The following is a 26797-nucleotide window of genomic DNA, read 5'->3' as shown; positions in this document are numbered from 1 at the left end:
CACTTCTCTGTTTGATCTGTGTTTTGACCCTTTGCCTGCCTGCCCCGAACTCCAGCCTGTTATTCAGACCAAGTTAGATATCTGCCTGCCTTGAACTGTAGCCTGTACTTCACTCTGATTCCTGGTTTGCCCCTTGTTGTTGCTTGTATGTGTGCTTTCAAAAAAGCTTGCAAATGGATTCAATGCTGTCTGACTCTTCACAACAGCGGCATAACAAATACCAAAATTTTAACAATTTATAAAAAAATAATTACTTTCTGGCCATCGGATATTAGGCATGGACATATATACTGCGATTGTGATTTTCGAAAGCCTTAAATTGCTTTGTAAACATTTATTATTACCATTTCATGAGTCTCCCCATTCAGTTGAATAGAGCGCTTGGACCCGGAAGCCGCTTCGCGTGACGTCACACTTAACAAGCGGATTGGCAATTCCATCGTTCGTCACGTCCTCACTGCATCCATAAAGGTAACAATGGAAGCACCCACTGCTTTCCTGGTGCTCATGTTTAGGATGTTTCTTTTAAGGTACCTGCTATCCTGAGCTACATCCTGAAAATACTGGAACAAGCCATTTCTGCCCAATTATGCTGCTATCTGCAAATGGACAATTTTTGAAGTGTTTAAGACCTTATCACAGTACAGAAACAGCGTTAGTAAAAATAACCAACAGTTCACTTTTAGCTGCCTGATGCTGCATCTCATTACTAGTTTTACTTGATCTCAGGGCTGCATTTAACATCATTGATCACAATATCGTCATAGATCGCATAAAATCTACAGGTGTCCAGGGACAGGCTTTACGATGGCTTAAGTCAGTGGTCTTAAACTCAATTCCTCGAGGGCCACAGCTCTGCATAGTTTAGCTCCAACCACATTCAACTCAGAACTGCTTAAATAAATGGAAAGCTTTCACAAGTCAGGCTAGTAAAGAATGGGGTGCCTCAAGGATCAGTTTTAGGCCCTTTGCTGTTTACAAAATACATGCCAACCCTGGGAGACATTATTAGAAGACACTGGATCAGCTTTCACTGCTATGCAGATGATACTAAATTATATATTTCAACTAAACCTGATGAGATGTCTGAACTGTTTAAGCTAACTAAGTGTTTTAAAGATGTTAAAGACTGGATGACCAACAAAGTTAGCGTTACCTCTACTAAAAAAAAATCTGGGTGTTATATTAGACAGCAACTTAACTTTTGAAAACCAAATCTCCCATGTCTTTTTTCATCTGAGAAATATTGCTAAGTTAAGAAGCATACTATCCATCTCAGATGCAGAAAAGCTAGTTCATGCTTTTATGACTTCTAGGCTGGATTACTGTAATGCAGACATCCCAAGCCTCCCGGAAGTTTGGGAGTATCCCGCAAATGCATAGTAACTCCTGAATGCCCGCAAATGAATCATAGTCTCTGACCCAGTCCTTAAATACGTTGCACACTCCTCTCCACCGCATCCCTCCCAGCTCTTTCAGTATGTCAAGCGCAACTCGCCCCCACCGCTCTTGAGGTATGTCGCACGCAACTCACCCCCACCGCTCTTCAGGTACGTCTTGCGTGCACACGCCCTGAAGCCTGGTTTATACTTCTGCGTCAAGTGACCGGCGTAACTCACGGCGCAGGCAAAGCGCGCAGCTGTGCATTTATACTTCTGCGAGCTGTCTCTGTTGGTCTGCATTAACACTTCCGAAACGCTAGTTGGCAGTGAGGTGTAAATGTTCCTCTGTGTCGAGTTTCTTCGCTGCTTTTTTGCTTTTCCTGAACACTTCCGGGATGTACAAGTGGCTCAAACTCGCTCATTTTGAGGCAGCAACCGGCGGACGTGCAGCAACTTTAACTATGAGGTAAACAAAACAAAACTTTCTATGCAGAGCTCCTTCACGGGACTACACACTTGTAAACAATCGCTACATTGGGTTCGCGCTATTCGCGCGGCTCTCGGTCCCGCCCCGACTCGTCAGCAATACCAAGCTGACCAATCACAGAGCTTGCACTACGTGTTGTTGCGACGTGTAGTTAAATTATTTTGAGAGGTGCACGTCAGTGACGGCCACGGCCACGTTGAAGGGCTATGCATCAGCACCGTAGCATATGCCGGTGTTTGATGCAGAAGTATAAATCAGCCTTTACTCAGATACGTCGCTCACTCCCAACCCCAGTAAAGCATACTCTTAATGCATCACATAATCACATAATGGTATTATGCATGAATGTGCTCCATGCAGGTGAGTGGGCTCGACAGACCGCCTGTTGGACACTCTCCTCTCTTAATGCACCAGGCATTTTGTTAGAAATACAAATATGCTTTATATGTTTGTTTTTATGTCTGTTCATATAATGTTTATGTATAGCACTTCATTTTCACGATGACATTAATATCTCTTGTTTAAATACACTATGAAGAGCAGCTACTCTAATTATAATCTTTGTTCTCTTTTTCCACCTGGGGTCACCCATCCCGAGAACTCTAGAGATCGTGCAGCGGCATTACGGGATCCAAAACCTGTGAAGAGACAATGCCAACCATCAAGGACAGCACATACGAAGAGATGAAGCCAACCATCAAGGACTTTGAACAACACATACACTTAATACACAGATAAACTTCATTAAACATGGACACATAGACATCACCTATAGCAGGGGTTCTCAACCTTTTTCACTTCGGGCCCCGCTTCTTTCTCCGATCAGTTTTTGAAGGCCCACCTGTCTGACATTTTCTCTAAAATTTTTAACATTTACATTTTTTTTCATTTAAACTTTTATTTTTCAACAAATAATATATTATATTATTTTAACAAATATATATTATACATTTGTTGTATTTTCACATTTTCACAGTATGTCTGATAATATTTTTTCTTCTCTAAAAAGTCATATTTGTTTTATTTTGGCTAAAATAAAAGCAGTTTTTAATTTTTTAAACACCATTTTAGGGACAAAAATATTAGCCCCTTTAACCTACTTTTTTTCTCGATAGTCTACAGAACAAACCATCGTTGTACAATGACTTGCCTAATAACACCAACCTAGTTAACCTAATTAAGCTAGTTAAGCCTTTAAATGTCACTTTAAGCGGTATAGAAGTGTCTTGAAAAATATCGTCATCGTGGCAAGGATAAAATAAATCAGTTCTTAGAAATTATTTATTAAAACATATGTATTGCATTGAAAAAAATCCGCTCTCTGTTAAACAGAAATTGAGGGAAAAATAAACTATATTAAAAATAAATAAAATTAGATATATTATAGGTTGTATATAAAATTAAATTTATTTATATATATACATTTATAGACAACTAAACTTATACATAATTTTATTTATTTTTTTAAAAACATACACAGATTCAAAGAGAACCACAAATAAACAGGGAGACTGCAAAAGAACAGCTTCTACTTTAAACTGTACTGACTGAAAATCTACTATTAAATATATCAAAACTATGCAGATAAATGTAAAATAAAGTTAAACGACCTAAATCTGTTCAAACGAGTCAATCTGATGCCAGTTGAGATTGCAGGATATTATTGGTCTGAAGCTCATGTCCAAGTTTATTTTACATTCTATGGTAGAAACATGCATTGAGCCTTGCTAGATCCTCCTGTGGTGCGCGTCTCTTAAACACTTACAGGACATTAATTTAGACAACTATGCAGATGTATTAAATAGTTCACAAAAAATACACAAAGAGAGACTTTCACTTTCACTTCCCGCATTGTTTGGGATTGAACAGACATGCGTAAAGTAGTTGCAGACGCGATCAAGCTGTTTGTGCGCTTGTTTTGAGTTTGAAGTGATCAATGAGAGAACAGGAGAAAGCGCATGACTTCGATCAATGTAATATAGCATACTATAATGAAATCCAAAAAGTTATAGCATAATATTGAGAGGTCATATAGTGGCCTACCTGCAGGGTTGCTGAGGCCCACTTTTTTTTTTACTTAATCTGATTGTAATGCAGTAATGTGCACCTTTTGTAAAGCTGAAATAATTATTGTAAAAAGTGCTGTACAAATAAACCTGACTTGAATTGATCAGTTGGTGGAGAGCTGTACTTTGGGAAGTCCTGCTGCTGCTGCCGGGCTTCTAGAGCACCTGCAGGCCAGAGACTGGATCTTTTCTCACCTACACTCAACTCAACACTGATGCAGCACCAGGTGGGTACTTATTCACTGTCGCTCAGTCCTTTTAAACAAGCTTTTGGTTACCTTTGGATTAAGCCTGTTTCACACATAGCCAACTAAAATGCCTTCTTTGTAAAATGAATTCAAAATTATTCAATTATCCAGATTTTTCACAGTATTTCCTATAATATTTCTTCTTCTAGGTAAAGTCTTATTTGTTTAAAGCAATAAGTTATGCGGATATAAAGTGTAACATACACTATATCAGTTACAACACAGCAGACACAAAACACATCACAGCGATTTACTGATAGCTTTCTGATACTACTGTACCCTTTTCACAAGCCTGACGTGTTTAGCTGTCTTAGGCATCTGAAATCTTTAAAAGTTTTTAACATTTTGATTTTTTTTTTAAAACATATGAACATTTATATGTGTTTATGAATGTATCATATCATCTTGCTTCGAATTACAAAAAAGGAATTACTGCTTGTGCAATGTGTTTCCAATGCAGCGTCTACGAGGCTGAGAGTAAAATTAACGTTTTTCTCTCCTCTGGCTGCTGTCATCAGTCCCACACTAGTTTTTTTCCTTTTCTGAAAGTCTTTATAACACCATTGTGGAGTTTGTCTTTTATTATTTTATTAAGTTATTTGTTGTACTCACTCTCTCATTCACTGCGCTCTAAGTTTTCCCTACTATGACGACAGAAATGTGAAAAGGGTCTATTGACAACTTTGGCTTAAAAGAATAGTTCACCCAAAAATGAAATTTACCCCAACATTTACTCCATCATACAGTATACCCTCATGTCAGACTCAGGTCAGGTGTATAAATGTTTATGGGGGATTTTTATTTTTGGGTGACATATTTGTTTAACTCGTTCATCCCAGTAGATGTAACACATTTGCATGACATGCGCAATAAAATAAGGTCAAATTACTGTATTCATCTGAACTGAGGTCACGATAGTCAGTACTTTACACATGAATTCATTTCTATTTCTAAGTAGTTTAGCATCCTGTTCTTCTTCTTTCAGGTGGGACTGCAGTCCTTCAGACAGACATCTACATCCTGGTGGGCAGAGCGGACAGGCTTACAGGGAGAAGATTTTCAGCTTTTTTGATAACTAGAAATTTCAGAAGAACTGCATTTATCAGAATTAAACATGCAAGACATTTTAAATGACTTTATCGTCACATTTGCTCAAGTTAAAATATCCTTGTTAAATAAAACTGTTCATTTACAAAAAAAAAGAAAAAAAGTCAATAATTCTGCTTGCTCCAAGCTACACTGAAAAAAATTATTCAGAGATGATTCCTTGGATTTACTCAATTTGTTTACGTTAAGTGGTTGTAAACAATTTATTTGTGTTGAATTTAAAGAAACAAATTAAGTTGAACATTATTAAACTTAATTTGTTTGTTTAAATTCAACACAAATAAATTGTTTGCAACAGTTCTGCATGCAACACTTTTTTCAATGTATTTAATATTGTAATATAATGCTACAAAAGCTTTTTTATTTCAGGTTCATCAGCTATTTGAATATTTTAATCATCAAAGAATCCTAAAAAAAAAAAACTAATCAAATGCTAGTAAATATTGATAATAATAATAATAATAATAATAATAATAATTGGACTGTTTTTGCTGTGCTTTGGAGCAATGCAGGTTTGGCGAGCAGAAGAGACTTCTTTAAAAAGTTAGCTTAATAGATAGTGGGTTTTTCCTAAAAAAAACTTGTCAAAATTTAAAAAAAATAGATTTAAATAATTTTAGATATTGTAAATTTCTCTGGTAATTTGTCATTATTATTGTTTTATTTTGTAAATTAGAAGTATAGTATAGTATCAGGATTTCAGACATGCTCATTTTAGTCAACACGATACTAATGTTTTACAGTAGCTTTAGAGGAGTTACAGTAGTCAGTTTACTATCCTTGCTTTTCAGTCACAGTTCATTTTTCTGACAGTGGCTGATTAAAAATGCTCTAAATGACAATATTTTCATTTGAAATGTTGAAGAAATGTTATCAGACCTTTAGAGAATAAAATGCCTATAACATTTAACTTAAACCCATAAATTCAGAGAAAGTCCTTGGTCTCATTTCTTCTGCCACAACTGTATTTAAATGGGATCATTATCATTATTATAAATAAAGACCATTCATTATTAGCATCATTAAATATAACATCAAACCAAAACACTAAATAAAACAAATGTAACTAAATTTTTAAATAAATAAACAAATAAATAAATAAATAAATAAATAAATAAATAAATAAATAAATAAATAAATAAATAAATAAATAAATAAAACACTTTAAGCAAATATTTTGGGTTTAAGGGGTATACAACTAAGAGTTGTGATTCCTTTATTAAATGACAAATTTATCATGGATCACTAAATATTTTCAGAATCAATAAACTATTAATAATTTTACTTCCGCTTTTTACATTTTTAGAGGTTAAAACAGCCCATTGTGCTGCTCGATGCTCTGATATTTTATTATTATATCATTCCACTTTGTCTGTATAGTCATGTACACACACTAGTAGTTTGACCGCTTTCTGCCTTTTATTATTCATAGTCATTTCTCCTATAAGGAACTGAATTAGAAGCGCATTGCAGAATAAGATCAATAGTGTTGTCCCTTGAGAACACATGTTAAAATACTATTTTTTTGTGAGACACTGAATAAAGTAATTATTACTAAATATGCACTTGCTTGGTTGATAATGAGGAAACACATAAACATTACACACACACGCACTATTGAAGGGGCTGCCACGCCACTGCTAACGTGAGCAGCCTTCTGACGTGGAAACTTACGACGAAGTTCAAAAGTAAAAATATAATAAAGAAAAACGGTGACAATATTTATTTTGTAGGTATATGGGGCTTCTATGGTAATGCATGATTATTAAGATATTTTCTGTATTTAGTAACATTTAACAAATACTGTACTGTAAACACACAGCTTTTGCTGCTCTAATTGACTTAACGCTGAAATCAATTATTGTTTACATTTAAATGAGTCTCGTCATTCTGTCACCATGGCAACTTGAATTGGTTTAAACATCCACACCACTGTCTATAAAGTAATCAGTGCTGATCATCGCGCTACAAACTTCTGCACAAATCTCCCTTGGCAAAGTTTCAGCAGTTTGAGAAGTGTTTGAAGTTGTTCGTGATGACTCTGCGGCGCTCGAGAAGAACCAGGACGCGCCCCGGGCACCTGAAGGACTTCCTGCTGGAGCGCGTCTCTTCCTCTGAGGAGCCAGCAGCGGCGGCCAGGCCGGACACCTGCAGCTCGTCGGACACTTCCCTGGAGGAGAGGTACCTGAGGAACGCGGCTGTTCTTCCTGTCCTCCGTTCCGCAGCATCAGTCTCCTCAGCGGGTGAGTGTCCACAGGAGGAGCCCCTCTCCATCCACGGTCGGAGTGTGCAGGACTTTCAGCACATCTACTTCAGTGTGATGGGCTCCACCAAGAAGAGACGCGCTTGCCGATACAGTCTTCAGCAAGGACTCGAGATCAAGCAGCGGCTCTGGGAGAAGCTGGACCGGCCTGCACTGGAGGAGACCGAGCAACCAGATGGACTTGTGATCATCACAGAGAGCAGGTCCGAGTCCAGCGTCGCTCCTAGATTCAGGGTGGACATCAGCAAAGAGCCACTGCCCAAGGAACCCCGGAGGAAGAAGCCCAGGCACTGAGCCATACAAGTGCCAGATGAAGGATCAAGGGCACGTATGTACATACTGTATATATTGTATATAGTTATAGAATAAGTTTGCATGACATCAAATTTAACTTTTCATTCAAGTTTTATTACATTGCTGGATGTTTTGGTGACGGTCAGTGCTGCTGATATTCGGCTCTCAGGTTGTTGGGTTCTTTTGGATGGTTTGTTGGATGTTGACATGCGTTTAGCAAGGTTGTCTAGGCGGTTTCTTGCGTGTTGCTGGTCTCATCTGAGTGGTTTTTGGCACATTAGTGGTTGTTAGTTGTTAGTGTTGGCTGTTGGGTTAGGGTAGGTTAGGGTCCCTCACACGGTTTGCAGCTTGACGTGCTGTGAGGGCTTGTGTGCATCAGTGATGCTGAGAGCTACGCCACTGGTACTTCACAGCTACCGGTAGGGTCACCCATAGTGGACAGGTCTCAGCTGAGATGCCCGACCAAGGCAAACCACCTGATTCTTGACAGCAGGAGATTGGCCTGATGCTCCAGACAGAAGATGCCACCTGAATGGCCAAAAGAAACTACAAAATCACACACAAAAACACACAAGCACACACACACACACACACATACACACCACACACACACACAAACACACACACACACACACACACACACACACACACACACACACACACACACACACACACACATATATATATATATATATATATATATATATATATATATATATATATATATATATATATATGTATATATATATATATATATATATATATATGTATATATATATATATATATATATATATGTATATATATATATATATATATATATATATATATATATATATATGGGTTATTCTCATAAAACCAGTAAAACAACGTGGCACTTAAGATTTTAAATATAAAACTTGTAATTTGTAATTGTAATTTGTTAACAAAAAAACATAATAAAGACAACGCTGTTTTCTACGAAGCACAATGTGTAATTTCAACATAATTTATTTATTTTAATCATTTTACTGCATTTTCTACTGAAATTCTCATTACCGAAACGTGTCCATGCATGTTTGAATGTGTGTTATGTTGTAATTTAAACAAATTAGCATATTTTTTTTTAATAAAAACAAATGAGTTGTTTTAATATACATGACAAAGCAAATAGTTTACAGAATATTCATGTATAATGACAATTAGAAAAAAATGAAAAATTAGGTGTCTGTGACAGATGTTCTCATCCTCCGCAACCTTTTTAAAGTGCTGTTTAAACACACATAAAGAGTTTAAATAAAGTTTAATTTTGTATAAAGAAGCACATGGGCCAGTTGTTTTAAGATGACTGCCAGGAAAGAAAATCTTTTATATTTTTCCAGTTTAATGTAAAGTTTTCTCCTGTAAAAATGGTTACACGACTTTTTGATTATTTGCCCACCTGTCATGTTTTAGACCATATGGGGCACAGCATGTATATTAGGATATAACTCAGGTTTTTGAACACACTTCATTATTATTGTTCATTTATTCGTTTGCTGGAAAATAGAACTGAATTTAGAAATAGTTTTGAAACAAATCTTTGCGCTTAACAAACAAAATTAATTATTTATAGGCTAATTGATGTCTGTGCATAAAAGGTTTCCCCATTAGATCATGCATTACGACGCAAAGCAGATTTTTCCATCCTTATATTAGCAAAAGTGGATTCTGACACGCCCTGAATGCGTTTGCGCCCTGCGCTTTGCATTTTGTGCATGGACCGTCAAAATAGAGTTCCAAAATTCCAAAATAGGAATTCCCAAGCAGCATTGTAGAGATAGTAATACTAGAACCTAGTGTTTGCACCGTGTCATTGCATGACCAAAGGGTGCTAATCTTCTTTTTGAATTTGTTTTTAAATGGCAGTCTTTACTTTACCTGGAAATACCAAGTGTATCTGTCTGTGGACTGCAAGACAGGCGTAACATGAAGGTGCGTGACTTGTAGTAAGTTAGAGAGGCGCAATTTGCAGTAATGGAGATCCCATTGAACCATGTGAGATGTCACAACGAGATTTTGTTGGCAAGATGGTGGAAATACTTACAAGAGATCATTTTCACCAAATGTTTTCATGAGTTTTCAACAAATTTATCCACACCCGATTAATTTGATATATTATAATATTCATTCATTTAGCAACTCAGTTACAACTTTGAGCACAACAAGTATGAAGTATACGGTTGGGTTTAGGGTTGTGGTAGGTATAGGCGTTAATCACTGTGATGGTTAGATTTAGTTGTGGAGTAGGTGTAGATGTTAATAACTGATGGGTACATCGCCATCATGCCGACAACATAGAGTGACATGTGGGTCTCCATAAATTTAAATTCTGCCTCTACTACAAGTTATGCCCCCTTCATGTTATGCCCCTGTCTTGCAGTCCGTGGACAGACCCTACTCAGAAATACAGCACTAACTTAAACTTAATTAAAAATAAAAATTACAGAAATTCCATTGTTTTCAATTGGGGAAATTTATGTTAATTACTGCATAAATATACATTTTTACCACAATCCCCCCAAACAAGATTTAAAATAATAAAAATATTACAGTGTTTCCTCTAGGATTTTTTCCAGCTGTGGCGGCAGGCCTTTTACACAAATCTATCAACAACCTGTGGCTTTATTTCAATGACAAATGTCGTAAGCGCAGTATTAGAAGTCAAGATCGCATTTATGTAATATCCTACAGCATGGGGATCTCTTTGCTTGCATGCCGATTTCCTCTGCTCGTACACATCCCCTTCTTCTTGCACACCCCCTCAAATATAAGCCACTTCAAGAGCATGCAGATCTTCTTGTGCGCTCTCAAATAAATGCTGCTGAAGTGCCATTTAGTGCGTTTATGTCTCTAGCATTTATTAGATTTGCTAGGAATATTTATGAATGTCTCTAACAGACCTACAAAGCGATATTAATGTATCCTGAATTCAAGTGAAACGGCTATACATCGTGTTTGCTGGCCTCACGCATCATGCACCTGTCAGTCAGACAGTCAGCACATAACTTTAAGGGTAAACAAATGATGCACAGCACTACTATTGTTACAAAAAAGTTTGCACTGTTATAATTCACTTACCGTTTAGTACGTTTTGGTGCGAGTATCACCTGCTATTAAAACAATAAAATGTTTTGAATGAGAAGCTGTAATGTAGCTGTGGCGGGATGAATTTTGGCGTGGGGTCCCGCCATGGAAGAATGAATGTAGCAGAAACCATGTACTACATAAAAATGATTGCTACATCATTTTAGCTAAATATGATAAGCTAAAAAACTTTGGGTACTTTAGTTGTTCATCCATTTTTAACTGGCTAAGCCCACAAATTTGATTCCCAAACAAGGGACACCAGAGGGTTAAAGCTGTACTAGAGACCACACTATCTAGTGAGAATGATGATTTATTTCAGTTTATCCAAGCAAGTGGACATTTTTCTTTGAAATTAAAGTTATGTTTTAAAGCACTAATATTCTACATTAAATGTTTAACAAAATCTAATAATATACTTAAAATCAATGTAGAAATGATTAACCTAAATTCTGCAACCTATTTATCATTACCACAACCAATGTTCCTTAAGTGATATTTTATTAATATTTTTTAATCGTTTGCTTTTCAATGCATGTGCATAATCTATAAATTATGTCCTTTCAGGTTAGCTACATTATTTTGAAAACACATCAGGTTTTATCAAAATACATTTAAAAAAGTGTTGTAAAAAATGTACAGTGTTTCGGTAATAAGAAAAAACAATAAAAATAAAAAACCCTGTTAATTTAAAAATAAACGTTATTGCAGAATCTCAAGTAACTCCACATCACTGTTAATAATCCCTTTTTAAAACATTTCTAAATGAATTAGCTTTTTTGTAAGAATCAATTTAGCAGACTGTTGCGGTAATGAGATCTTTTATTAGTTGTTTTGGAAATTATGCTCAAAAAGGTACTAAATGATGTGTATATATTTTTAAATTAATGTTGACAAATACTCCAGACTTTGTTTCAATTATCTGCAAAACCAAAATTTAATTTAAACATTTTTTAAAAATTCATGTTTGAAAATTTTTAAACCACATTTTCGTGAGAATCACCCATATATATGAACACACACACACCAGTTCAAAAAATAATAATTAATTGAAAGAATATTTTACATTTTTGGAAAAAAATTTACTTTTCAGTGTCTTGAAATGGGCAAGTCAACTTTCAGTAAAACACATGTATGCAATTTCCTTATTTATTTAATCAAATAAGTTGTTTATTTAACCAAACATGTAATACTTACATCCCTAAGGAAAGTGACCTAATAAATTAATTTTATGTTAAATGTTATAAAACTGACTCAGAAATGACCACCGAAAAAAGATTTCAGTTCACTGTTCTGTTAAAAGTGAAAAGAAGTGAGCAGGTAAACATTTACAAAAATAGTCCACAATACAAATAAATTCATTCTTTCATTCATTCATTTTCTTGTCGGCTTAGTCCCTTTATTAATCCAGGGTCGCTACAGCGGAATGAACCGCCAACTTATCTAGCAAGTTTTTACGCAGTGGATGCCCTTCCAGCCGCAACCCATCTCTGGGAAACATCCACACACACACACACACACACACACACACACACACACACACAATTTAGCCTACCCAATTCACCTGTACCACGTCTTTGGGGGAAACCGGAGTACCCGGAGGAAACCCACGCAAACGTAGGGAGAACATGCAAACTCCACACTCAGAAATGCCAACTGAGCCGAGGATCGAACCAGCGACCTTCTTGCTGTGAGGTGAACGTGCCACCCACTGCGCCACTGTTTCACCCCTCAAATAAATTCATACAAATTTAAATGGCACAAAAGTGTGTAAATTTTGATGAAATTATTTTCTGTGTGAACTATTCCTTTATTTCAAAGAATATAGTTTATTGTGTTTTAATTGCATTTTAATATAAAAAAATTTATTTTTTTCAAATGAGAATAATCCTGAAAATAAGAATCTAAATCTTCCAGTAGGTGGTAGTAAAGTCTAATGAATGAGATGATTCTGTCAAACAACTGAATTATTCAAACAAAGAGGTAAACTGCTGTCTTTAAAACATGCATTCATTAAGACACACTAAATATCTCATGTGACTATTAAGTTCATGTTTAATGCAATTCTCAGTACTTTTTCAAAAAAGTTAATTTGATCTAATTTACAATAGGACTGCACAATATGTCGTTGTATCATCGATATTGCAATGTGCAAGTCCGTAATAGTCGAATTGCAGGCATCTGCAATGTAGTTGGGATAATAGTTGACCAGACATTAGTTAACAATATTCTGGAGTCATTTAAACTTTAAATACTAAATGTTTATTATTTGCATGTGTTTTTAAGGCCTGTGACTGTGTAAGCATTTCCAGCAAATTGAAGCCATTTGGACATAGCAAATTAAATGTGTACAGCTTAAAGATTAATTGTACATTATATAAATATTTACTCAATGAAAAAGATACAGGATTATTATTATTATTATACGGTGGTGATTTAAATTGTGTTGCTGAATAATGTTTAACTGCCTAGACAATCCTAAATGATTGTTGATTTGTATTTGTTGTATTAACTTTGCTTGAAGTATTTTTATTTACTATATTACTACTACTATTAGTGAGGAGCGAGGCCAGAAATGTCAAAATAAGTGGACCTTGCTGAAATAGGATTGGGCCTTAGTGCCTACTCTTAAACTAAGTGTACAGTATAATCACTAGTTTCTTATATTTATGATAATTGATAATGTGGTCATTGACTTAACAAGTGACAATTTTGAGTATTAATCCTCATTTTTTAATTGAATAAATTGCAAAATGTGCAGAGAATCTGAAATCATTCACTTTTGTCATGAGGTAAGTAGAACACTAACCTTGTCGTTCAGCAATAAACATATAAATATAAGTCAAAGTCAGCTTTATTGTCAATTTAACCACAAGTACAGGAAACACAGAGAATCATATTGGGTTACTCTCAGACCCTAGGTGCCTTACATATAATATTACAAGTAGAATTTTTAAAATAAATTACCATAAATTCAATTGCACATATAATATCATCTAAAAATTTAAGCAAAAATATAAAATTGTAAACAATACATTTACACTTAAGTGCCCATATAAGCATTTTTAACAAGTGGTGCTCGCTGCAGAGCCGTTTGAGGAGAGCTGAGCTCCAGCGAGGGGGAGCTTAAGCTTGAGCTCCACCTTTTTTTGCACTTCTTCTACGAGTGATGTCACTGGGGGTAGGGTTAGGGGTGGGGTTGGTGTACGCATTAAAACAGCTTACAGGAGGAGGAGCGACAGCTCATGCTCCCCCTCGCTGGAGCTCAGCTCTCCTCAAATGGCTCTGCAGCGAGCACCCTCTCATTTTTAAACTGATTCTGATACTACTCTTCTGCAAATAAGATCAATAAATGTCCTTTCAAATGATAAAAAAATTAATGTAATTAATCACACTTTTTTTGTAATTAATCATGATTAATCACAAAACGGCATATTTATTACAGAAATAAAACAAAGGCATGGAAGTGATATTTGAATTTCAAAATAATCAATGCCAATAACAAACAAAAATGATTTCCATGTTGGATTCTAAGTGGACTGTGAATGAGAGTGAACTGCTGAACTGCAGTTAGACTCTAAAGATTAAACATGAAACACCCAAAATTGCATCAAACTCTGGAGGAAACGCAAGATAGCCTGGTGATGCGACATTAATTGTTTTATACTGAAACTTTCCTTCTAAAAGTGTGTCCTTGGTCTAATCTAAATTTCTTTGCACAGTAAACCCACGCAGGGCCAGAGAAAGCTTAACTGATGCTAGGCTGCTAGGCAAATGACAACCGCGCTGCCCTCAACCCAAAACGTCGGTTACTACAGAATAACTGTGTTATTTGCGTTTTTTTTTTTAAACGTTTTAAATATTTCAAACTAATCATGCGCATTAACGAGCTAATTTTGAGCTCAATCAAATCAAGTCAAAAACAAAAGCACTTATCAGCATAAAGTGCAACAGTTGGACAGTTCCATTTTGTGCAATAGTAGGGGGACTTTAAATTTGATTGACAAACTAAGAATAACTAAAGGATGCTGTTAATCATCGACATTCAATATCATTTATATTCCACCTTACATTCGTTACATGTTTTCAATAAAGAATTTTAAGCTTTAAAATATTTTTGTCTCTCTGGGCCACCCTTAATCTGAATGTGCCAGTGCCACCCTGGCCCTTATGTAGCCTCGCCACTGTTATTAGTTATTACTATATTGTACTATTGACCTAGTTTTTATAGTCTTGGCTCTTCACCCTGAATAATTCCGCTTTTGTGTCCATCTTTGTGTGCAGGAGAAGCATTGGTGGAGGTGTTGGAGCTGGAGCTGGAGGCAGTGGAAGCACAGATCTGTGACCTCGAGATGAAGCGGGCATAGCTCTGGGAACAATGGGCTTTGCTTGACGTCTCCCGAGCTGCTGCTCGCTTAAGTTACTTAAGTCACTTAAGTTAAGTGTGTGATACAATCTCAACACTCCATCCGCCTCAACCCCTTGTGTTTCTCTATCCAGGCCCAGCGCACCAGGGATGCGGCACACTCAGGTGTGGTTTACTCCAGCACAGGCCCCTGGGTGCAGCAGTGACGCAACATGAGACAGGACCTGGTGCAGGGGCTCTCCTCCGCTGCTGCATCCAGTGTTCGGGATCCCCACAAAGAACCGATTTGCCCCCTCCACGAGATGGGACGTGGCGTCGCAATCATCCGCTTGTTAAGTGATGACGTGTTTGTGACGTATGTAATACTGTTTCCGGGTCCAAGCCACCACTCATTTGAGTGGAGAAATCATTCGTTTATGATCACATTTTATTCCTATCACACATTAAAGTTGATTTTATATAAAATCATAGTGTACACAACAGTCTCTGGGCTTGCTGCTGTTGTAAATGAGGGCGATGCCAATCCTCTCGTGCACCACCAGAGGGACCCATCGCCCGAATTCTAATTCGACTCACGGACTCAAAATCCCATAAGCCCTTCTACCTGTCACTAATTGCGGTCCAGGTGCCTCTCATCATCCCAGCGCATATATACTACACTCACGCTCTGGTTCATTGCGAAGTCTTGATTTGCCCTGCTGTCATTACTGAGCGATTCCTACTCCACTTCTCTGTTCGATCTGTGTTTTGACCCTTTGCCTGACTCAACGACTAAGAAAGACATCTGCCTGCCCCGAACCCCAGCCTGTTATTCCGACCAAGTAAGATATCTGCCTGGTTGAACTGTAGCCTGTACTTCACTCTGATTCCTGGTTTGCCCCTTGTTGTTGCTTGTATGTGTGCTTTCAATAAAGCTTGCAAATGGATTCAATGCCGTCTGACTCTTCACAACAGAAGACTTCGCCAATACAGAATACAGCAGCTTTAGCACAGGTCTCTACTGAACTTTTCGCTCAAGCTACACAGCTAGCCACTCACCATCAACAACTTACTCATTTAACATTCCTCACGGAGGAACTGGTGAGAGCTATGCAACAACTCCTCGATCCCAATCCTGCAGTTTCCCTGTCTGCCACCATGACAACTCCTCAGCCAACGACTGTCTCCAGTGTTCCAGCTACCGTAAGTCCCCGATTAGCTTTTCGCTGCAAAGGCTTTCTCTTAAAATGCAAACTGTTTGTTAATCAACAACCCGCATTATATCCCACTGATACTAGCCGGGTGGCTTTTGTATGCAATCTGTTAACGGGTAAAGCACTGGAATGGGCTACAGCGATATGGAAGGATGATGAAAGTAATTACCCCACGTTCGAAAATTTTCTTAAACAGTTCCGCGAAGTATTTGAACATCCAGCAGACGGAAGAAGCCCCGGTGAACAGTTACTTACTCTTATTCAGGGGCGCAACACAGCTGCAGAGTATGCCTTGTCATTTCGCACTCTCGCTGCACAAACTAACTGGGTTGAAGATACGTTAAAGAGTCTATTCAGACGGGGATTAACAGCCACTTTACAATCCGAATTGGCTTGCCGTGACGAGGGAAAAAATCTGAATGAACTCATTGAACTTACCATCCGTCTTGATCATCTAATTCGCAGCCGAAGAACGGCTCGCACCATGTCTCAAGTTTCTCTCGATCCACCCTCTGATGAACCCATGCAACTTGGTTTCACACGCTTAACTCAGGAAGAAAGAAGGCACCAATTACAAATCATCTCTGCCTTTACTGCGGCCAAGCGGGGCACATGAAATCCACATGCCTCGTACAACCTCCCACACCGTCTCAATCGCTGAGTTCCTCTAATGTTCCATCATTATTCAGTGTTTTTATTCCTGTAACAATTACGTATGGTAAAAGAATGATTAATACCACTGCTCTGGTCGATTCTGGTTCTGCTGGAAATTTTATTGCCAAAAAGTTTGCATTATATCATGAATTATCTCTCAGCTCATGTGACTCCTGTCTTGCAGTGGAAGCATTAGATGGTCGTTCTGTGGGTGAAGGACGCATCCGCATGATAACTAATAAATTACAATTACAAGTTTGCATTTTACACAATGAAGAGGTACAATTCTACATTATTGACTCAGTTAATCAATCATTTACTTGTCTTGGGGTTGCCATGGTTACGTCGACATGATCCTCATATTTCATGGAGGGATGGACAGATTCTTCAATGGAGTGAGTCATGCATGAAGCATTGTATTCGGCCCATTTATAGGATCCCGTTGCGAATCACTAACATTCTGTCTGCACCAGATGATGAACAAATCCCCATCGAGTACCACAACCTACACAAAGCTTTTAGTCAACAAAAAGCTACTCAACTTCCTCCGCATCGGTCAAATGACTGTGCCATTGAATTAATCCCCTGCTCAATTCCTCCAAAGGGTCGAATATTTCCCCTCTCACAACCAGAACATAAGGCTATGTCTGAATATATTGAAGAAGAACTGGCCAAAGGTTTCATCCGACCATCGACATCCCCTGCATCAGCTGGGTTCTTCTTTGTAAAAAAGAAGGATGGCAGTTTATGTCCCTGTATTGATTACCGAGGGCTCAATGAGATTACCGTTAAGTTCCATTACCCATTGCCTCTCATACCTCCTGCCCTTGAACAATTAAGACAGGCCAAATATTACACCAAGCTTGATTTACGCAGTGCATATAATCTTTTTAGAATCCGTGCCGGTGACGAGTGGAAGACTGCGTTTTCCACCACTAGGGGGCACTATGAGTACACGGTAATGCCCTTCGGCCTGGCAAACTGTCCGTCTGTGTTCCAATCCTTCATGAACGATGTCTTTTGAGATATGCTGGACCGCTGGGTGATCATTTACATTGACGACATCCTTATCTACTTAAACAACATGGAAGAACATGTCAGGCATGTGCGTAAAGTGTTACAACGTATGATTCAACATCAACTATACGCCAAACTAGAGAAATGTGAGTTTCACCAGACACAGATCGCCTTTTTGGGCTATGTCATCTGTGCAGAGGGGATTGCGATGGACGATGCGAAAGTTCAGGCAGTACAACAATGGCCTTTACTCCAAAATCTCAAGGAGCTACAACGATTTCTGGGCTTTGCTAACTTTAATAGATGGTTTTCAGAGGCTTTAGCTCCATAGCAGCTCCGTTAACTGCCATGACCAAAAGAAACTCCCACAAATTATCCTGGTCCTCCGAAGCACGTCAAGCTTTTACAGATCTCAAGACCCGATTCATCACGGCTCCTATTCTCTGTCACCCCAACCCAAATCTACCTTTTGTAGTGGAAGTGGATGCATCCAGCACAGGAGTCGGGGCGGTGTTATCCCAACGCCAGGGTCAACCACCTAAAATGTATCCATGGGCCTTTTTCTCCCGTAAATTGACCAGCGCAGAAGGAAATTATGATGTTGGAAATCGCGAATTATTGGCAATTAAATTAGCTCTGGAAGAGTGGCGACACTGGCTGGAGGGGGCTAACCATCAATTCACCATTCTGACAGACCATAAGAATCTGGAATATCTCCACGTCTAAATCCCAGGCAAGCTCCTTGGGCTTTATTCTTTACCAGATTCAAATTTATCGTTACATACAGACCAGGGAGCAAGAATGGTAAGGCAGATGCGCTATCCAGGCTAAAAGAGGACAAACCCACCATTAGCGATTAAAACGATTCTCCCTACCAAATTATTAGTGGCTCCAGTGCAGTGGGACATACTTACCGAAATTCAAGAGGCGAACCGAGAGAATAACCCTCCAGCAGATTGTCCAACTCATCTAACCTTTGTACCCAATGATATACGTTCACGACTACTTACACACGTTCATGACACTCCCAGCTCTGGGCATCCAGGCATTACGGCAACATTGGAGATAGTCAAATCACGCTTCTGGTGGCCTTCTCTCACTAAGGATGTGATCAATTACGTTCAGAACTGTAATGTTTGTCAAACGACGAAGGCATCTCATCAAACCCCTGCTGGCCTATTACAACCGTTACCTGTTCCACAGCGCCCCTGGTCCCACATAGCAGTGGACTTCATTACTGATCTCCCTGTTTCCCAGAACAACACGGTCATTCTAACGGTAGTCGATCGCTTCTCCAAGGCTTGTCGGCTGATTCCATTACCCAAACTACCTTCCGCCTTTGAGACAGCAGAGGCTCTGTGCAACCAAGTATTTCGAATCTTTGGCTTACCTGATGATATTGTATCTGACCGGGGATCTCAATTCACTTCTCGGGTATGGACCGCTCTCTGCAAGAACCTCAATATTAACGTTAGCCTTACTTCAGGGTATCATCCTCAATCTAACGGTCAAACTAAACGATTGAATCAAGAGGTGATTCGCTTCCTGCATTCCTACTGTCATCAGCAGCAGAATGAGTGAAGCCGTTACCTCATGTGGGCGGAGTATGCACAGAACTCATTGATAAAACCAGCTACAGGTATCACTCCATTTAAGTGCATTCTTGGTTATCAACCACCGGTGTTCCCATGGTCTGGAGAACCCACTGAGTTACCAGCTGTCACGGATTGGTTACAACTGAGCGAGGATGTTTGGAATCAGGCACACAGACATGTCATGAGGGCCGTTAGGAGGAGAGAGATCCAGGCAAATCGCCATCGGCGCAAGGGACCCACGTATCATCCAGGGCAGTGGGTGTGGTTGTCAACACGGGATCTTGGTCTGAGGTTACCTTGCCGCAAACTCAGTCCCAGGTATGTAGGGCCATTCAAAATTTTACGTCAAATTACTCCAGTGTATTTCCGCTTGGCTTTGCTTAATCATTTTTCGTATTTCTCCCACTTTCCATATGTCATTACTTAAACCCGCTGGTGGTCCACGAGAGGAGGAGGTTGAGGAAGGATCGGAAACAAGGACCCCCTCACCTGTTATGATCGAGGGCGAAGAAGCCTATCTCGTTTAAGAAGTGCTGGATTCTCGACGCCGGGGTGGCGCCCTCCAATATCTGGTGGACTGGGAAGGGTATGGTCCAAAGGGACGATCCTGGGTGAATGTTAGAGATATTCTAGACCCAACTCTCACAAAAGAGTTTCATCAAAGGTTCCCGGAGAAACCAGCCCCCACGACAGCGCGGTAGACCCCGGCATCAGGTGCATTCTCGCTTCAGGAGCCGCTCGCAGGAGGGGGGTTCTGTTGTAAATGAGGGCGATGCCAATCCTCTCGTGCACCACCAGAGGGATCCATCGCCCAAATTCCAATTCGACTCACGGACTCAAAATCCCATAAGCCCTTCTACCTGTCACTAATTGCGGTCCAGGTGCCTCTAATCATCCCAGCGCATATATACCACACTCACGCTCTGGTTCATTGCGAAGTCTTGATTTGCCCTGTTGTCATTACTTAGCGATTCCTACTCCACTTCTCTGTTTGATCTGTGTTTTGACCCTTTGCCTGCCTGCCCCGAACTTCAGCCTGTTATTCAGACCAAGTTAGATATCTGCCTGCCTTGAACTGTAGCCTGTACTTCACTCTGATTCCTGGTTTGCCCCTTGTTGTTGCTTGTATGTGTGCTTTCAATAAAGCTTGCAAATGGATTCAATGCTGTCTGACTCTTCACAACAGCGGCATAACAAATACCAAAATTTTAACAATTTATAAAAAAATAATTACTTTCTGGCCATCGGATATTAGGCATGGACATATATACTGCGATTGTGATTTTCGAAAGCCTTAAATTGCTTTGTAAACATTTATTATTACCATTTCATGAGTCTCCCCATTCAGTTGAATAGAGCGCTTGGACCCGGAAGCCGCTTCGCGTGACGTCACACTTAACAAGCGGATTGGCAATTCCATCGTTCGTCACGTCCTCACTGCATCCATAAAGGTAACAATGGAAGCACCCACTGCTTTCCTGGTGCTCATGTTTAGGATGTTTCTTTTAAGGTACCTGCTATCCTGAGCTCTATCCTGAAAATACTGGAACAAGCCATTTCTGCCCAATTATGCTGCTATCTGCAAATGGACAATTTTTGAAGTGTTTAAGACCTTATCACAGTACAGAAACAGCGTTAGTAAAAATAACCAACAGTTCACTTTTAGCTGCCTGATGCTGCATCTCATTACTAGTTTTACTTGATCTCAGGGCTGCATTTAACATCATTGATCAGAATATCGTCATAGATTGCATAAAATCTACAGGTGTCCAGGGACAGGCTTTACGATGGCTTAAGTCAGTGGTCTTAAACTCAATTCCTCGAGGGCCACAGCTCTGCATAGTTTAGCTCCAACCACATTCAACTCAGAACTGCTTAAATAAATGGAAAACTTTCACAAGTCAGGCTAGTAAAGAATGGGGTGCCTCAAGGATCAGTTTTAGGCCCTTTGCTGTTTACAATATACATGCCAACCCTGGGAGACATTATTAGAAGACACTGGATCAGCTTTCACTGCTATGCAGATGATACTAAATTATATATTTCAACTAAACCTGATGAGATGTCTGAACTGTTTAAGCTAACTAAGTGTTTTAAAGATGTTAAAGACTGGATGACCAACAAAGTTAGCGTTACCTCTACTAAAAAAAAATCTGGGTGTTATATTAGACAGCAACTTAACTTTTGAAAACCAAATCTCCCATGTCTTTTTTCATCTGAGAAATATTGCTAAGTTAAGAAGCATACTATCCATCTCAGATGCAGAAAAGCTAGATCATGCTTTTATGACTTCTAGGCTGGATTACTGTAATGCAGACATCCCAAGCCTCCCGGAAGTTTGGGAGTATCCCGCAAATGCATAGTAACTCCTGAATGCCCGCAAATGAATCATAGTCTCTGACCCAGTCCTTAAATACGTTGCACACTCCTCTCCACCGCATCCCTCCCAGCTCTTTCAGTATGTCAAGCGCAACTCACCCCCTCCGCTCTTGAGGTATGTCGCACGCAACTCACCCCCACCGCTCTTCAGGTACGTCTTGCGTGCACACGCCCTGAAGCCTGGTTTATACTTCTGCGTCAAGTGACTGGCGTAACTCACGGCGCAGGCAAAGCGCGCAGCTGTGCATTTATACTTCTGCGAGCTGTCTCTGTTGGTCTGCATTAACACTTCCGAAACGCTAGTTGGCAGTGAGGTGTAAATGTTCCTCTGTGTCGAGTTTCTTCGCTGCTTTTTTGCTTTTCCTGAACACTTCCGGGATGTACAAGTGGCTCAAACTCGCTCATTTTGAGGCAGCAACCGGCGGACGTGCATCAACTTTAACTATGAGGTAAACAAAACAAAACTTTCTATGCAGAGCTCCTTCACGGGACTACACACTTGTAAACAATCGCTACATTGGGTTCGCGCTATTCGCGCGGCTCTCGGTCCCGCCCGACTCGTCAGCAATACCAAGCTGACCAATCACAGAGCTTGCACTATGCGTTGTTGCGATGTGTAGTTACATTATTTTGAGCGGTGCACGTCAGTGATGGCCGCGGCCACGTCGAAGGGCTATGCGTCAGCACCGTAGCATATGCCGGTGTTTGATGCAGAAGTATAAATCAGCCTTTACTCAGATACGTCGCTCACTCCCAACCCCAGTAAAGCATACTCTTAATGCATCACATAATCACATAATGGTATTATGCATGAATGTGCTCCATGCAGGTGAGTGGGCTCGACAGACCGCCTGTTGGACACTCTCCTCTCTTAATGCACCAGGCATTTTGTTAGAAATACAAATATGCTTTATATGTTTGTTTTTATGTCTGTTCATATAATGTTTATGTATAGCACTTCATTTTCACATTGACATTAATATCTGTTGTTTAAATACACTATGAAGAGCAGCTACACTAATTATATTCTTTGTTCTCTTTTTCCACCTGGGTACACCCATCCCGAGAACTCTAGAGATCGTGCAGCGCCATTATGGGATCCAAAACCTGTGAAGAGACAATGCCAACCATCAAGGACAGCACATACGAAGAGATGAAGCCAACCATCAAGGACTTTGAACAACACATACACTTAATACACAGATAAACTTCATTAAACATGGACACATAGACATCACCTATAGCAGGGGTTCTCAACCTTTTTCACTTCGGGCCCCGCTTCTTTCTCCGATCAGTTTTTGAAGGCCCACCTGTCTGACATTTTCTCTAAAATTTTTAACATTTACATTTTTTTTTATTTAAACATTTATTTATCAACAAATAATATATTATATTATTTTAACAAATATATATTATAAATTTGTTGTGCCTTCTATTATTTTTTATTATCAGCATTTTATATATATTTTCACATTTTCACAGTATGTCTGATAATATTATTTCTTCTCTAAAAAGTCATATTTGTTTTATTTTGGCTAAAATAAAAGCAGTTTTTATTTTTTTAAACACCATTTTTAGGGACAAAAATATTAGCCCCTTTAACCTACTTTTTTTCTCGATAGTCTACAGAACAAACCATCGTTGTACAGTAACTTGCCTAATAACACTAACCCGCCTAGTTAACCTAATTAAGCTAGTTAAGCCTTTAAATGTCACTTTAGGCTGTAAAGAAGTGTCTTGAAAAATATCTAGTCAAGGATAAAATAAATCAGTTCTTAGAAATTATTTATTAAAACATATGTATTGCATTGAAAAAAATCCGCTCTCTGTTAAACAGAAATTGAGGGAAAAATAAACTATATTAAAAATAAATAAAATTAGATATATTATAGGTTGTATATAAAATTAAATTTATTTATTTATATATATATATATATATATATATATATATATATATATATATATATATATATATATATATATATATATAATTTTTTAGACAACTAAACTTATAATATATATAATTTAATTTATTTTTTAAAAAACATACACAGATTCAAAGAGAACCACAAATCAACAGGGAGACTGCAAAAGAACAGCTTCTACTTTAAACTGTACTGACTGAAAATCTACTAATTAAATATATCAAACTATACAGATAAATGTAAAATAAAGTTAAACGACCTAAATCTGTTGAAACGAGTCAATCTGATGCCAGTTGAGATTGCAGGATATTATTGGTCTGAAGCTCATATCCAAGTTTATTTTACATTCTATGGTAGAAACATGCATTGAGCCTTACTAGATCCTCCTGTGGTGCGCGTCTCTTATTAAACACTCACAGGACATTAATTTAGACAACTATGCAGATGTATTAAATAGTTCACAAAAAATACACAAAGAGAGACTTTCACTTTCACTTCCCGCATAGTTTCGGATTGAACAGACATGCGTAAAGTAGTTGCAGATGCGATCAAGCTGTTTGTGCGCTTGTTTTGAGTTTGAAGTGATCAATTAGAGAACAGGAGAAAGCGCATGACTTCGATCAATTTAATATAGCATACTATAATGAAATCCAAAAAGTTATAGTTTAATATTGAGAGGTCATATCGTGGCCTACCTGCAGGGTTGCTGAGGCCCACTTTTTTGATTTAATCTGATTGTAATGCAGTAATGTGCACCTTTTGTAAAGCTGAAATAATTATTGTAAAAAGTGCTGTACAAATAAACCTGACTTGAATTGATCAGTTGGTGGAGAGCTGTACTTTGGGAAGTCCTGCTGCTGCTGCCGGGCTTCTAGAGTACCTGCAGGCCAGAGACTGGATCTCATCTCTCCTGCACTCAACTCAACACTGATGCAGCACCAGGTGGGTACTTATTCACTGTCACTCAGTGCTTTTAAACAAGCTTTTGGTTACCTTTGGATTAAGCCTGTTTCACACATAGCCAACTAAAATGCCTTCTTTGTAAAATGAATTCAAAATTATTCAATTATCCAGATTTTTCACAGTATTTCCTATAATATTTTTTCTTCTAGGTAAAGTCTTATTTGTTTAAAGCAATAAGTTATGCGGATATAAAGTGTAACATACACTATATCAGTTACAACACAGCAGACACAAAACACATCACAGTGATTTACTGATAGCTTTCTGATACAACTGTACCCTTTTCACAAGCCTGACGTGTTTAGCTGTCTTAGGCATCTGAAATCTTTAAAAGTTTTTAACATTTTGATTTTTTTTTTTAAAAACATATGAACATTTATATGTGTTTATGAATGTATCATATCATCTTGCTTCGAATTACAAAAAAGGAATTACCGCTTGTGCAATGTGTTTCCAATGCAGCGTCTACGAGGCTGAGAGTAAAATTAACGTTATTCTCTCCTCTGGCTGCTGTCATCAGTCCCACACTAGTTTTTTTCCTTTTCTGAAAGTCTTTATAACACCATTGTGGAGTTTGTCTTTTATTATTTTATTAAGTTATTTGTTGTACTCACTCTCTCATTCACTGCGCTCTAAGTTTTCCCTACTATGACGACAGAAATGTGAAAAGGGTCTATTGACAACTTTGGCTTAAAAGAATAATTCACCCGAAAATGAAAATTACCCCAACATTTACTCCATCATACAGTATACCCTCAAGTCAGAGTCAGGTCAGGTGTATAAATGTTTATGGGGGGATTTTTATTTTTGGGTGACATATTTGTTTAACTCGTTCATCCCAGTAGATGTAACACATTTACATGACATGCGCAATAAAATAAGGTCAAATTGCTGTATTCATCTGAACTGAGGTCACGATAGTCAGTACTTTACACATGAATTCATTTCTATTTCTAAGTAGTTTAGCATCCTGCTCTTCTTCTTTCAGGTGGGACTGCAGTCCTTCAGACAGACATCTACATCCTGGTGGGCAGAGCGGACAGGCTTACAGGGAGAAGATTTTCAGCTTTCTTTGATAACTAGAAATTTCAGAAGAACTGCATCTATCAGAATTAAACATGCAAGACATTTTAAATGACTTTATTATCACATTTGCTCAAGTTAAATAAAACTGTTCATTTAAAAAAAAAAAGAAAAAAGTAAATAATTCTGCTTGCTCCAAGCTATTTAATATTGTAATATAATGCTACAAAAGCTTTTTTATTTCAGGTTCATCAGCTATTTGAATATTTTAATCATCAAAGAATCCTAAAAAAAACTAATCAAATGCTAGTAAATATTGATAATAATAGTAATGATAATAATAATAGTGATAATAATAATAATAATAATAATAATAATAATAATAATAATAATAATAATAATAATAATTGGACTGTTTTTGCTGTGCTTTGGAGCAAATGCAGGTTTGGCGAGCAGAAGAGACTTTTTTAAAAAGTTAGCTTAATAGATAGTGGGTTTTTCCTAAAAAAAACTTGTCAAAATTTTAAAAAATAGATTTAAATAATTTTAGATATTGTAAATTTCTCTGGTAATTTGTCATTATTATTGTTTTATTTTGTAAATTAGAAGTATTTTATAGACTAGTATCAGGATTTCAGACATGCTCATTTTTAGTCAACACGATACTAATGTTTTACAGTAGCTTTAGAGGAGTTACAGTAGTCAGTTTACTATCCTTGCTTTTCAGTCACA

At 38.1% G+C, this 26797-nt stretch overlaps 1 protein-coding gene and 1 long non-coding RNA gene across 2 annotated transcripts; both read left to right on the top strand.

Annotated features, from left to right (window-relative positions):
* The first annotated feature begins 7045 nt into the window (after positions 1-7045).
* Positions 7046-16241, top strand: LOC147834430 (uncharacterized). The gene is made up of 2 exons (XM_087276028.1): positions 7046-7881; positions 15235-16241. Exon 1 carries the CDS (start codon positions 7326-7328, stop codon positions 7845-7847), a length of 522 nt encoding a protein of 173 aa, XP_087132154.1. The 5' UTR covers positions 7046-7325; the 3' UTR covers positions 7848-7881; positions 15235-16241.
* Positions 16242-24467: 8226 nt separating this feature from the next.
* LOC147841353 (uncharacterized) lies at positions 24468-26177 on the top strand. The gene is made up of 2 exons (XR_015503998.1): positions 24468-25021; positions 26031-26177. It is a non-coding gene; the product is annotated as an uncharacterized LOC147841353 (long non-coding RNA).
* Positions 26178-26797: the final 620 nt, after the last annotated feature.

Source organism: Danio rerio, chromosome 12, assembly GCF_052040795.2.
Source record: "Danio rerio strain M-AB ecotype USA chromosome 12, GRCz13ab, whole genome shotgun sequence".
NCBI classification, from domain to species: domain Eukaryota; kingdom Metazoa; phylum Chordata; class Actinopteri; order Cypriniformes; family Danionidae; genus Danio; species Danio rerio.
Note: the sequence above shows the minus strand (reverse complement) of the source record. Positions and strands in the feature narration are given on the sequence as shown.

Coding starts and splice junctions, on each gene's coding strand:
- LOC147834430 (XM_087276028.1), top strand. CDS start 7,326: ATGACTCTGCGGCGCTCGAGAAGAACCAGGACGCGCCCCGGGCACCTG.